This window comes from Erithacus rubecula (assembly GCF_903797595.1).
Source record: "Erithacus rubecula genome assembly, chromosome: 1".
NCBI classification, from domain to species: domain Eukaryota; kingdom Metazoa; phylum Chordata; class Aves; order Passeriformes; family Muscicapidae; genus Erithacus; species Erithacus rubecula.
In genome coordinates this window covers 97,169,922-97,184,911 of record NC_136658.1, presented here as the reverse complement: position 1 = coordinate 97,184,911, position 14,990 = coordinate 97,169,922, and the positions used below count along the sequence as shown (strand labels likewise).

General features: G+C 37.4%; 1 protein-coding gene across 4 annotated transcripts in view; it reads right to left on the bottom strand.

Moving 5' to 3' along the window:
• Positions 1–2,932: 2,932 nt before the first annotated feature.
• The window catches only part of CDKL5 (cyclin dependent kinase like 5), a 120,357-nt gene continuing 108,299 nt past the window's right edge, over positions 2,933–14,990 (bottom strand). For 3 of the 4 annotated variants that reach the window (XM_079315298.1, XM_079315299.1, XM_079315297.1), the window contains 4 exons: positions 9,639–9,741; positions 5,793–5,915; positions 4,580–4,699; positions 2,933–3,321 (listed from right to left, as the gene is read on the bottom strand). In XM_079315298.1, the coding sequence (XP_079171424.1) occupies positions 2,938–3,321; positions 4,580–4,699; positions 5,793–5,915; positions 9,639–9,741 (730 nt within the window). In that variant the 3' untranslated portion in view covers positions 2,933–2,937. The remainder of the gene's footprint in view (positions 3,322–4,579; positions 4,700–5,792; positions 5,916–9,638; positions 9,742–14,990) is intronic. The other variant, XM_079315300.1, reaches the window with a different exon arrangement.

The window sequence follows — 14,990 nt, the reverse complement described above, 5'->3', positions numbered from 1 at the left end:
TACATGTCCATGAAGCACAAAGAGTCTAGATTGAACATTCCCTGTGTGACTGAATGCAGAATCATCAAGGATGGAAGAAACCATTAGGATCATCCAGTCTAACCATCAACCACCCCAGTCACCCCTACACCATATCCTCAGAGTGCCACATCCAGATCCCTCAAACACTTCCAGAGCTGGTGACTGCACCATGTCCCTGGACAACTTATTCCAATGCCTGAACACTCTTTCAGTGATGTTTTTTCCCCCTAATATGTAATTTGAACCTCTCCTGGCACAACAGAAGGTCATTTTCTCTCATCCTTTCACTTAAGACATGGGAGAAGAGGCTGACCTCCACCTGGCTACACCCTCCTTTCAGGTGGTTACAGAGAGCAATGGGGTCCCTCCTGAGATTCCTTTTCCCAGACTGAACAACCCCAGCTCCCTCAGCCAATTCCTCAAGACTTGTGCTTCAGGCCCTTCACCACCAGCTCTGTTGCCCCAAAAGATACATTCAAATGCACTGCTTAGAGCCCCATTCTCTCACAGTGAGGAATTTTAGTGGCATCAGCCCATTTCAAAGCAGGGCTAACAGGGCTCATATAGCTGAGACCAAGCAATGAATCTAACAGAGACTGCTAAAATAAGCTGCTAAACTCTGACAGTGACAACAAGTAAATATCACAATATCTTTCCTGGATGCCCACTGAACTGAGAAAAAAACTGAATATCCTTTCGTGTCTATTGTATTTATATATGCTATATATATGATATACCAGTACAGTATATATCATATATAGAGATATTATATATCATATCTATCTATAGAAAAATCACATGCACATTTCTTGCAGGCAATTGACAAAGGAAGAATTCCTATTTTGTAATTTTTTTCAAATTTAGTTGACTTATTTTCAGTCCTGGACAAAACTGATATAACATCCTTCCATACTGTTCTTTCTGACAACAATTTTTACAGTAGTGGTGCCGAATTTGCTGTTGTTAAAACTTTGGTATGACTCAAGAGGTACTGAACAGCATGTCCAGTTTGCATTGTTATCCAAGTCAAAATTCAGCTTTTACTGCCTGGCTGCTTCTGTTAACTGTATCTATGGCTAAATCATCCAATTTACATTCAGGTTAATCTCTTTTTGGAAAAGACAGTGTATTTGTAAATACAGGTGTCTTATGAGGACAGCATCTAGAAAACAAACTGTGCTGCAGAGTAATGAAGGAATAGAACTAATGTGTTAAAAAAGGAAAGATTGTATTGTTCTGACACTACAGGCCTGGCTCTCCTCTTATTGCACAAAGTTTAGACTGGCATATAACTCTTTTGACTCCTACTGGCTCACCTTTGATTTACTCTATTGGTAGCAACAGAGGAATCAGGGTGTATATTTGCTACACTTGACATTCACCAAGGTAAAGGCAGTTTTAACTATGTTGTACAGGAGACTGGAACCCAAGATCTAGTATTTTGCTGAGACTGGCAGCTGAACTGGGTATGGGAATATTTGGACAGTAAGACCTAAGGAGAAATCTAGTTGCATGGCAACCTTCTCCCTCAATATCCAAATATCAGAATTGTAGCTTTAAATACATCCTGAAATATAATAAAAAGTGCAAGAGTAGTTTAAATTCTAATACAGTGTTTATCTTATTAGTTAATAGATTGCTAGAGATGTAAAATACACATATGCATAAAAGCTTATATCATGATCTGCAGTGCCATGCTATGCTTAAGTGTTGAAGTTTTGCATTTCACTTGCAATTCATGCTGTGTTTCTTTGGTTTTCACCCCTGCTATTAAGTGGAAGAGCACCTGCTGTCGCTTGTAGTCATGGGGCACTTTATCTCTCTGGAAGAAACAAAAATTTGGTACTGGGGCTCTGTGCTCTTGATGCAGAAATCCCATCAATATTACTAGGAAAGCTAAGGACACAGGGGAGAACATACCACATTTAGATTACTGTACAGTTCTGCAGTCTCTTACATTTAGCCAATACTTCCAACAAAATATCCCATAATAAAGCTTGGAATCGAATGTTGTCTTTTGTTTGTAACCTATAATGCCTATAATACTGGGCTCTCATAGCCAAGCAAGATTCATACTGTTACAGTCACGTTCATATCCACATTCAACTTCCTTTTATTAGAAGTATAATACTGCACTTTATATCACAAATGTATAAAAAATATGGCAGATAGTGTCATAACAATACTTTTCTTTTAAATGAGTATATTTAAAAAACAGACAGTTATTTTCCATTTATATATATATTTATATATAGAATAAAATACTCCTGATGCAATATATAAATGTTACTGTTAGTTTTTTATAGAAACTACTGTAGCTGTTGCACTGCTTCACAATGTTTCAAACAGCTCAAAATAACTTTACATTATAACATAAAAGATATGATTATAACAGTACGATATTAGGTCATCATAAATAAATATTACAAATCCTATCAAATATGGAAGTTTAAAAAACAAATTTAAGACATACAATTTAACTTTAAACCCTTAACAGGGATACACTTTTATCACATAAACCCCACTGTTTTAACTAGGCAGCAAAAAATGTAGTAAGGGCATAGGTCTAGACAATGTTTCCACCCTTATAAGTGCCAATACATACCAGAAGTCTCCCAGCTTTCAGACAGAGATGTGCACTAAGCTGGAATGTAAATGAGAGAAAATGACAATGCATTTTTCTCCCTGACGGGCACACTCTGCCTGGCACCCAGTGCCATTTCCAATGACTGGTAATTCATAGTTCCACTTGTGTTCCTGCATAATCCCTGACTCTCTCGTGGTGCCGAACAGCATAGCTCCACCTGTACATATTGCACACCTTTATAAAGCTGGAAGTGCAGTGTTTCCATCACCACCAGAGCCGGCGCGGCTCCCTAGGCTGACCCGCACCGCACCGTGTGTCCCGGAGCGCCGTTACAAGGCTGTCTCCTTGAGATCGTTCAGGTTTGGCATCCGCGCCCGGTTGGCTCGGCCGTAGGAGTGCCCGTTCTGCCCGCTCTTGGCAGGCAGCTGCTCCGAGTAGGGCGGCCCCTCGCCCACGCTCCGGGTGACGGGGGACACGTGCCAGGCGGGCTCCAGCTGCCCGGGGATCTGCAGCGCCGGCCGGCTCTTGGGCTGCGCCTCCGCCCGCACGTTGCCGCCGCCGCCGCCGGAGCTCTGGCTCATGGCGTGGATGCGCACCTCGGGGAAAGGAGCTTTGGCTGGCTGGCTGGGCAAGGGCTGGAAGCGCGGCTCGGCGGCCACAGGATGGTTTGAGGAGAGGTGCAAGAGCTTCCGAAGAGACTTTAACGGCTGGCTCTGAAAGACACGCACAAATGCTCCATCGTATCAGACCTCCCGTGAAAAAGCTGTCCTGTCCTAAACTGAACACCTTGAACTTCACAGGACTCCTTCACTTTTAGTTCTTATCTGTTTCATGTATTTCATTCCAAGCTATGACTACACACCTGAGGAAATGTCTTCTCATCACAGTCCAATCTATAAGTTACCTGAAAAGATGGAACATTTTGTCCCTCAGTAAAAATTGCTCCCATCAATTATTTTAGCCTCGCAACCTCTGAAAATGCAGGCATAGACAATTGCATTAGTTGTCCATCTGTCACTTCTCTTGCTATTGACTTAAGAACCTCAGCCACATTTTATGAGGAACAGATTTCAGAAATACAAGTTCTTAAAAATGTTGTAAACATAAATTAGAGGTTAGAGTGAGTCTTGAGTAACCATCTGCACTGAAACAAGGTCTGGCAGAACTCAGAAGTCACATATTTTGTTTGCTGGCAGCTGGGTGATAGGCAGCTGTAGTCTCCTGCAGCTTCTTTCACTGGTGAGCAGCTTGAAGGTAAATGGTGATATGGGCTTACTGAAAATGGGCAGCAAGAGTCCGGGGAAGCCTGACTACACAAAATTGTATGAAAGCAGTCTCATTAAATTCCACAGCTCACAGAGCAACTTGTTTCTTCAAACACTGCAGCTGCAACAAACCCTCTTTTCCAGTTTCCAACGGGATGATAATGGAGTATGACACTGACACTGCCTCCCAATACTGCCCAATGAGCTGGTTTTAGAACTGGAGAAAATAAAGTTGCACTAGTGCAGTGCTATGCTCCAAAAATGCAGCCTGCTGAACCTGCAGTCTGTGCCAGCCACACTGTAACGTGGTCTCCATGCTTTGGTGACCACATCAAGTATCAAACTCTGCTGAGCAGCAGCCAACCCTCAGGATTCCCCACTCCTTACAGAGCTGACCTGAGGGCTTCTGTACAGCTCTGCCACAGATGTGCACTGAAACACTGCTTGCATGTAATACAAAAGCACAACCACTATTTCAAAGGGCTCAAAGACTGACATGACATTTAGTCTCTCTTTTCCCTGTCATTCATGCCCATATTTAAAAACAATTATGCAGGACTGCAAGTACACGATTTTTTACATCCAGTGAGCGAGAAATTAGAAAGTTGGGAAACAGTGTCAAATGCAATTCTTCTATTCACCAGAGAAAAAGCTGTCAAGGTACATCAGTGATATTAATATACAGGGAATTGATAATGCCACTTACATGAGGCTGGATTTCTGTCATCTTCTCAGGATGCCAATCCTTCTGCCTGCTGCTCTGGTGATTGGAAGAATGAATGGCTTTCTGTAATGCCAAGAGATCCTGACCTTCAGTGTTAGGCATCTGCAACAAAATATTAAATACTGGTCTCCTAATATTTTCTTAAGAATAGCTGTAAGTAATTTCCCACAGTTAATTACAGAACTCAAGTGAAGCCCATTACTGCAGCAGAATTGCAATGATCTCTCAATAATCCTCCCCATAGTAAGAGCAAGTGGCTGTGGACATCATGCAGATTTGCTCTACCCTTAGCCCTTAAAGCATTCACATGCTGTTAGTGTTATTTGCTGTAAGAAAGAGCAGTTAAGGCCTCAAAAATAAAATTTAAACCAAAATATTGTTGAGCCTCATCTTCATTTAAAAAGCATTCCATACTGCAGTTAAGATCATGGATCAGTTCTATAAATTGGCTCCAGAGTGAAGCAGACCAAAATTCCTCAAAACTGATGCCCTGACTGACATGACAAAACCAAGAGCTTTCTCTATTCCCATCTTTCTTCTCCACAAATATGACAAACTAAAGCAAAAATTAAGAAATAGCTGAAACTTTATGGCAGAAAGATATTTTAAAACTTACATGTAGCTTTTTATCTAATTTCAAGAATTCTAAGTAAAAAGAGGACAGTCAAAATAGAATCTATTTTTAATGCAAGCTGTCTTTTATCATGAACAATCAAGACAAACAAAAATACAACAGACACATGAGCTAAAGTTCTTTCCAGATAATCTATTGTTAGTACTTGATTTATTTAAATTTATGTATAAAGGAATAGTTTGTATAAAATTATGTATTTACAATACAGTTATAAACCAAATTAGGTTATTTTTTTTTCCTGAATGAAACATAATGGGACAGTTTAATTTTAAGCATACACAATATTACAACTATTTTCCTTCCTCACTCTTACTCCCAAGGCTCATTCTCTCTGAAACTGTATATGTTACATTTTCACTATCTCAAATACTGAAAAAAAATTTTAGGCACAATCTGTTTCAACAAAACTGCCAATTTTACTTAAATTTATTGAACTGGCCCAAGATACTTAACTGGCATGAAGAGGGAGTGATACCATGAAAATAAACCACATGCTGCTGTAGTCATTAAAACAAATTTACTGGAGCATTTTGCAGTGTTACTGTACTTAAAAATTAATACCATTGGTAGAGTGACTACAGGAAGTTTTTTCAAAGAAGAACTATGCTTTAAATTATTCTTTGAATTAAAAAGAGGAAAGAGGGATTTCTTGATGCTTGGATTCTCGCCGTTGGTTGAGTCTGTCTGCAATATAAGACACAAAAACTAAATGCACAGCATTTCAATTCAAGAGATTTGTCCCTTACTATGCTACCTCTTTCTTTTTTTTTGACAATACATGTTATCAAGCCTATAATTTGCTTCTGAAAAATAAAATAATGTTTGAAAAAAAGGCTATGGAACAAATTCCAGGAACTTAACGCATAAAAAGCATGTAAAAAAAGATCAGCACACCTATTCTTATATTCATGTTTATTAGGAATGCAGAATGTGTTTATTTCAAAGGCTTTTGGAAGTAACTGGTAGCTCTTGTTGACTTTACTGAGCTTTGAATTAAATCCAGTAATTCCGGCAATCATTTGTATTTCTGATAATGACCTAAAGCAGTATGACATTTCTTATTTTTACATAAAGAAAATATACACTAACTGAAATAGGAGCTGGTTTCAGAACAAGCACTTGATAGTTACTCTAGGAAAAAAAATCATTCTATTTTTAACTTGCAATAAGAGCTAAGGTTCCAAGATGAATTATTTCAGTTGTAACATAAATAATGCCAATTAGATGCCATTTAAATATGCCATTAGTAACTTCACGTATAGCTGCAAGTACACTGGCTGTTTTATTTTAATTTCTGCAGCACAACCAAAGGGTTTACCAGTGGATGCATGAACAACAGAACTATAAGGCACTAGAATTATAAATGGGTCTATTTTTCCCCATGCTCAGGTGCAAACACGCATAGGACACATATATTGTGCCTTGAATTTTCCTAGCAGAAGAAATATTTATTCTGCAATAGAATTACTGTATGACTAAATACAATGACAAGTGCAGTACCCAAAGCAAGAGCTTTCAAACAGCTTTCTCAGCTTCTAGATTCCATCCAAGTTAATGAAAATCAATAATTAGCATAGCTTATGTTTAGGAACTTTATGGTCAGAAGAATTTCCTGTTTCGAAATCAGTAAATTAAAAAAGAATGAAGGTATTGCTAAGAGAAATGCTCACCTGCAACTGTTTTTTCCAAAGCAGATAAATTTCTTCAGACCCATAGCTTGAAACAAGTGCCAAAATCTGCAAAACTCAGGCTTCTCTGAAGACAGTGCCTACTGACACTGTGCACAACCCTCATGGATATCAAATTGTTTGGCGGCAGATGACATAAACCTGTGATTCTAACAATCCTCAAAACCTTTTGCTACACTACTGAAACATTTCAAACAACAAAAAGGAGAATGGATAAGAACAGCTCTGGAGAAACAATATTGCTAAGAATTCCTACAACAGGCAGTAACATTTGCTCTCCCACCAGGTACTGCACGTGGAGAACTCTAGGGAGAATGACTCACGGGAACAGCCTGCAGGAAGAAGTGTCAGGAACTGGGATCAGTTCTGGGCTAGTGGATATTTTGAGAATGACATTACTAAGATGTCTTCAATCCAATTTCAGGTATCTTTTATGACCCCTGTGATGATGATCACCAAGCAAAATGAGACTTGCCAAAGGATATCAGAAGGAAATCACAGCTAGCTATTAAGTGCTTCCTAGATATGCAACAGTCCTCAGGTTCAGCTTGTTATTTCTTGCTGAAAGTCTGTGTTTGAATAAATAACTGATTTTTAATACTTGTAGAACACTATATGAATTGTAGGTATCAGAAAAAAAGCCTTGGGTAGTCACAATCTGTCTATTAAGACTTTTAATAGGAGTTCATAGAAAACATTATATGTGTAGTTGAAGAGCTAATATTACAGTGCTGTGAACAGCTTTTACTACTAAAGCCAAATCTGGTGCTGAATTGAAAGCAGTAATTTTATTTTGTACTGGAAGGTCCTAAAGACTGTCCCAATGTTTGTTAGGTAGATGTCTTCAACTAACAGATGAAGAAATAAAAGGAACAGTGTCTGAGCCAGACACTTGTACACACATCAGTGGCACAGCCTATGCCTAGGTACGGTCCTGGTAAGCAGCTGTAAATATACATGAAAGGAGCTCTGGTTTGATCCAAAACTCAAGTTTGATCCAAAACTCAAGTTGATCTCAGCAAGTTTCTAGCTGAGGATGAATGAGTTGTATCACTATATTATTTCACTAATTTATTTATCCCTCAGTGAGATACCAGCTCTAAGTAGCAAACAGTTTTTTCCCTTCTCTTTCTCTGTTCCCCTCTACCCCTCTTAAGAGTGAGAAGAAACACGAGTAAGGATTATATATAAGTCTGCCTTAGCTTGTAATCAGCAATGGTTTTGGTAGCTATAGATTAAGGACTTTTTGATTTAGGTCTTTTGTAAAGTGACAGATTTTGAGAGGCAACACAACCTAGAATGTATTTCACAACCCTATTATACATATGAAATACATACTGGGTTGTATTTCTTTCACACAATTTAAAGTGGAGGCAATGAATATACCATCTATCAGGTGAGCTATTGGAGCATTGTCTGCCACCATGTCTGGATGGCTGGAATCACAGTACAGTATAGTAAGTACAGTATAGCAATGCAAATTTAACACTTTCCCCCCTTGAAAATTCATCACTGGAACCAATGGCCTTAGGTGTGTTATCCTTACAAGGACATTTTGGCATCAAACAGTCCCAGAGCTATAATCTAGACATTTAATTTGTTTAATACAAATGATCATGTTTGAGCTGCATACAGCTATGAGGGTGAACAAGTTTAGGAGAGGTGGATGCCATTGCTGTAAATTCTGCTCAACAGGAAGGTGAGGTGCATTTCTAAGTGCTAATTAATATACATATGCACATGTTCCACACAGTTAAAAAAAATTTAAAATGCCCAAAACAACAAAAACCCTGATAATTTCTCCCAATTTTCAACAGATCAGCCCTCCACCAACACTCAGAGTCATATCACCTCACTTCTTGACAGTAAATATTTTCATTAAGTCACCACCTTTTGCATGATTTACTCAGTTCTGAGAATCTTCAAAACTATACCTGCATTTACACTTATAGGAACATTACAGTTTTAAATGCTTTACTGTTTCCAGAGCTGTCATTTAAGAATGAGATTACTAGATGTTTAGGTTACTTCAGTTCAGCTCATAAAACTTTGTAAAATGTTAGTATACCACTACTTTCCCTTAAAAGAAAGTCCTTTCTCTCTCCCAAAAAACTATATGAAAATGTAAAAATGTATGAAACACCAAAGACTTATACTGAATAACAAAAGCCACAATCCATTCCCTCAACAAAACATAAAACACTTAATAATGGTTTAGACACATCATCCTTATTCCAGTGGAATAAGGAATGCAACAAGAAGACAGAGGCTGTTACCAAGACACTTCCATGAAAAAGACTAGAAAGAATTCTCATTTGTAACAGTCTCATTTTCTCTGTATGGGTGCCTGAAACTATTCAAGCTTTGGGAACAAGCAAAAATGAATTTACAATTATTGGATGGCATCACCAAATCCTGAAAAAGAATTTGTTTCAACATCATCTTAAAACTTGCATCAAAACTGGCTCTCAAAGAGTCTGACTGAGAACAAAGGTACACAGGACTAGTAAGTGAAGAAATATTTGAAAAGGCAGAAAGATCAACCCTGAACAGAAGAAAAATTTGACTTTTATATTGCGAAGAGAGAAAATAAAAAAACAAGTGTATACATACACACAATCATAAATAATACAAAGGTACTGTACTAATCTAGCATATTGAAATGCTACAATTCAAAATGAATAAAAGAAATCTTCTATTAGAAATGCTGCATACTTACATTTTGAGATTTCTTCTTTTTCTTTTTTATTGCCCTGAAAAAACCTTGCTTTTCTTTCTCCTTGAGCTGTTCTGAGTGACTGTTAAGGTTTTCAGGACTTTTCCTAAATATGAAATAAGGCATTGTAAGAGAAATTTTATTATGGTATGACTTTGTGAATTCTGTGTAATACTGAGATCTGATGCCAAAGAATGCAAATTACTGATTAAAGTAAAAAGATACTTAATGTTTTAGCATTCATTGGTTCCAGGGTTACTACACAAATACCATATAGACTTATTACAAGGGATAGGAGGTACACAGTGTTAGGGTAAAATGATTAGTTTAAACCAATGAATAGTTATTTAGGGAAAAGGAAAGCATGCATGTTTTTCTTTTAAGCCAGAATTTAATACTCAAACCAAAATATCACACACGAGGTCTTTTAGAAAAATGAAAAGCATATCTGAGAGAACATACAAATGGTGATGAGCTATAAAAGCACAGGTCCAGTTTATCCATTGCTTGCTGGAGAACCAGGAGTTGCAAAGTTGGCCAGAGAGAACCACTTTCAATTGCACTTCCTGACCCTTGCTGACATGGTTCCAAATTTACCATCGGGGAAGCTGGGGATCTACTGTTGTCCATTTCAACTTAAATCCTTCAGTTAGTCTGTTATGCGTGAGTGAGACAGTGCTGGCAAAAGGAGGTGACCCAAAAATAGAACAGGTGACTTGCCTGAAGACTGAATTTCTGCCTTTTAACTCACACATCTGAAGCAACTAAGCTGATAAAGAACATGTTACTTTCAATATATACAGCAAACTATGATGTAAAGTATTTAAATGGGGTAAAAAGATGGTTTACAAGGACAGTGATGAGACATAACTGAATGAAGTTCTAGTGCCCTTTAAAATAGCTTGAAAATTGAAAATGGTGCAGGAAAGCATTACAGAAATACTTTCAGAGATTTCAATCTCTTTAGTGTGTTTAGAAACACAGCCAAACCAGCCCAAATATTTAGTTTCCTTGATCATGATGAACAACTACTTATGCAGAAAGAAATTACAGAATACTAGAAAAATCTTTAAACTAACAGGCAAAGATATAACAAATAGGTGGATGATGAAGCCTAAGAAGTCATATTAGAAATAAGGCACTGATTTTCACAATAACATTATTAACTGCCAGAACAAACTCCTTAGTGAAGTGGATTTCCCATCCTTGACATTTGAAATCAGGACCTAATACTCATCTCGGAGAAACATAGCCAAGAGGTCTGCCTCTGGGCCTGGATCCCAGGGGATGGACAACATTTAACAGCAACTAACACACAGAAAGTCATTCCAGGTCATTTAATAGTCTCTTTTCACGCTTAAATTGCATGAAAACAAAAAAGAAATTATTCTATTGTCTTGATGGAAAACTAAAGCAAAGGCACAGTTTTAAGGGCTCTGTATGACAAACAGGAGCAGCTTTTCTGGAGCGCCTGGAATGTAGCAACATTTAACTGTCTAATACAGTTGTCCCTGGCTTCTAATTCTGGCTTTAAATGCTATGCTATCAGCTGGTGATTCAGCTGCTACTACATGCCAGGCTGGCTTTTTTTTCCCAAATAAATGTGAGAAACATAATTGGGGTGGAAATCACTGGAGTCATCCTCCTTATTGATGAAACCATCTTCACTCTGGTAGGCGCAATCAGTTCCTCAGTTTCTAACAAAACCACCTCGAGCTTGAAATGTTACCTGGCTCTAAGTTTAAATGCATGCAGTGTTTAAATCCTGTAATAAGGTGCAACTGCTCATTAAGAAAATGGTCTTAGCAAAAAGATTCATAGGCAGGAAGTATAGTAGAAATTTTCCTAATTTAGATTTTTGGGAACTTATATCTAAATGCAGAAAATACTTTCAGGTGCATGACAATATATATTTAATGTGGAAATTGCAATACTACTACAGGGGAAAAAACTTTAATGTAATTGTGATATTTATAGCACATATTTTAAATATACTGGATTGCTAATGATTCCTGTTGCTGTCACATCCCTGTATTTGGTGCTACTGTAAGTAGTGTGACAGGTGCAAGGCATTCTTAAAGCATCAAGGAGAAAGCCAGAGTAAGGACTACTAATAGCTTTAGACTCAGTGAACTTGTTAACATAAACAGAACACTTGCTGAATTATTTACTAAATGATTTTTACTTGATTTGTTAGAAAAGTTGGAGGAAAGCATATACCCCAAGTATTTTGCTTGTACTCAGAAAGTCATGTAAATGGGACTAAATCTTCTGAGCCTTCTCCCAAAGGAGCTCCTGTGCATCCACATCTGGAAGTGTATCCCAAACCATAGCCCCAGTGCAAATTACCAACCTGATGATTGCTGTCCACTGAGGAACCAGTGTCAGATCATAAGCAAGAGCCCAGGAGGTTACTTTACAATATCCTTTAACTTTTTTCAATGTATTGCTATAGCTTTTCTATTACAAAGTCTATTCCAAAATGGAGATGCTATATTTTAAAAGTGAAGTTAATCTTCAGAGTGAAGCTTGGAGCAATTTTTGCCATACTTTTAAAAAGAGATTCATTCAAGTGTGATTCTTTCCTTTGGTCCAGTGAACCTGGATAAGAAAACTGCTCTCCCCAGCAGCTGAGCAGAGAATAGAGAAATGAAATTCTGCACCATCATTTCCTCTTTATGGCTACAGTGACCAGAGAGAATTGGAAAATAAGGGGCTGAGAACTGCTCATTTTCAATTGCTGCTTACCCAAAAGCCAGTGGTTTTATACTGAATGGTTTATGTCATTAACTCCTATGACTCATATTGCAGTACAGTTGTCTGAAAAAGCATTGACCTTGAAAAGCAACTGCTTCAAAACACATGCTCATTATGTGAAGAGAGTGAACATATATAGCATTATAGCAGGAAGCTTCAACACCAGGATTTTGTACTGAGTAAAAATAGAGCAGAACATTTTGATCGATGATGAAACACTAGGATATTTTCAGCATCCCAAAAGATGATTTTCAGATAATAGACAGTTCAGGAAAAAATTAGGATTATCAAAAAAATCTGTATGGCAGAGTCACACAACACTAAACTCTTACAACATGCTGCAAGTATCTTGGTATTTTGCATAAAGCTTCAGCTCTTGAAAGCAAACAGTTCCACCAGAAACTTTTATGTGCTGTCTATTTTACCAGCAAGAGTAGCCCTAGAGAAGAGCCCCCACTCAGAGAGCTCCTTCTCAAGCAGAAACCAAACTCAAAATGTGCTGTGCTTTGTCATTTTATCTTTGGGTACCTTTTGCATGCTTAGGACATATAATGTAGAACACATTGGTTATTCTGGTCTGAAACACTTGGAAAAGGCCTAAGTACAAAGAGAAATTCTGTGATTATCAATCTTATTTATTGCCCCTAGTAGGAAAGGTATCCAGCTTCATGCAGGTGCAATGAGGTGTAGCAGCAAACATGCATGTGGCAAGCAAGCTGATTTGCATTCACTAAAAAATAAAAATAGGAAGCATGTTGCATTCATGCTGCCATAGAGAGATTCATACTGCAGACAGCTTCTTTTGGGAGGCAATTCCTCGTGCTTGTTTCAGTTATTCTGCAGCAATCCTAATCTCAGCAGGCAGCCTGGCTTGGAAACCCTCAGGTACTATTCCCTTTACTGATCTAATCACAATTACATGAGTAAGGTTTTATTCTAATGAAGGAGTTATTGAAACAGCTGAACTTTTCTATGGAAGATAAATGACAAACAGTAATTCTCCAAGGTAGCTTTTGGTTTTACTCCAAGTAAGACCCTTAGGGGCAGTTACACAGTTATCAATCAGCAAAGGCAAGAAAATGTCAGAAACAAATGAAACAATTCAAATAGATAGTTCAAGATAAGAATCTCACTCCCACAAGCTGAAGCCCACAGTAAAACTTCATGGTCTGAAAGTCTGGCATTGAAAGCTTAAAAATCAAAAGATCAAATCTGAACTCTGTTTGGAGCTGCAATTTTTTTATTTTTCATGTGGAAAAGGAGGATTTATTTATTGGAATAAACCCCAGAGCTATTGTCTCATATACAGAATACCATTCAGAATTTGCAATTTCCTGATTTTTTTTTTTTTTACAAATTCCATTAAAGAACTGGAAAGTGTTTATAATGCAGCAAGACATGCCGCACACACAGCTGAACATGCTCTAAACTAACTTGCTCAGATGCTGGTAACCTTTTACTTTCAGGAAAGTAAGTGTGACTATGATGTTACACTGATACTGATACAGCAATATAAAAGTCAGTCACGTTCTGTTTACAAAATACCATATTGTTCTGGAACCTTGAAACTTATTAGTGGAAAAAGTTTTAAGCCTTTTACTCTTGTAAGAGTGAGGGTTTTTTGTTATTTTCTTGAATGACAGAGATTTTGTGTGTGCTTATACATATTATATACATATGAAAATAGTAATATTATATGTATAGTTCCTATTTTTTATTATTTTTGCAGAAATGTATTACATATGCTGGAGAAGATATGACAAGCTGTTTGTCACAGCATGACTACATTTGTATGGACATAAAAGGTCTTAACAAAAATGCTTTCCAGAAGCCCCCAAATATCTTGTAAGCAGTCAATGCAAACATTTCCAATATGATGTGAGATACAGTACTGCATGTTGGAATTGATTCTAAAGAGTTATTGAGAACTATGACAGTGGTAAAGATAACTCAGGCCAATGTTCTGGCCTACTGGCAGAATACAATTAAGTATCTTGCCTATACCTACTGATTTTGTCCAGCTCAGGACAAAGCTTGTATGAGTAAAAAAGAATAAAACATCTATTCTTGTATCAATAAGAAAAAAATGAGCAAGTTCAAGGCAATTTACAGGAAATTAAGCAAAGAAAAGATTTTCTAGAAGGATAAAAAAATTGCCTCTTTTCAAATCAAGTTGTCTGAAGTTCAGAAATGATCTAGTATTTTAAGAGTAAAATCTGATGACAAAAGTCAAGTTTATAACATCTTTATTTTAAAAGGCAGGACAGTGGGGACAGAGCGAAATAATGCACACAAAGACAAGGGAACATCTGTGACAATTCAGTCTAGCAAACATTCACAGAATCTTTGACAGAAGAAAAGGCAACACAGAGCAATAGTATGAGAAGCAATATTTTACAGTAGTGGCAAGTCCAGGTGGAATACATGTCACTCATAATTTGAGATGAATTGTCATGTACCAGTTAGGTATGTCAGTCAAACATCACATATTTACTTCATCATAAAATTGATGTAAGCAGAATCACATTCCATTAGAGCTTTCAACATTTTCATAAGCATTTACACAACTTCTATACAGAAAATTAAGTAGAGGAACAC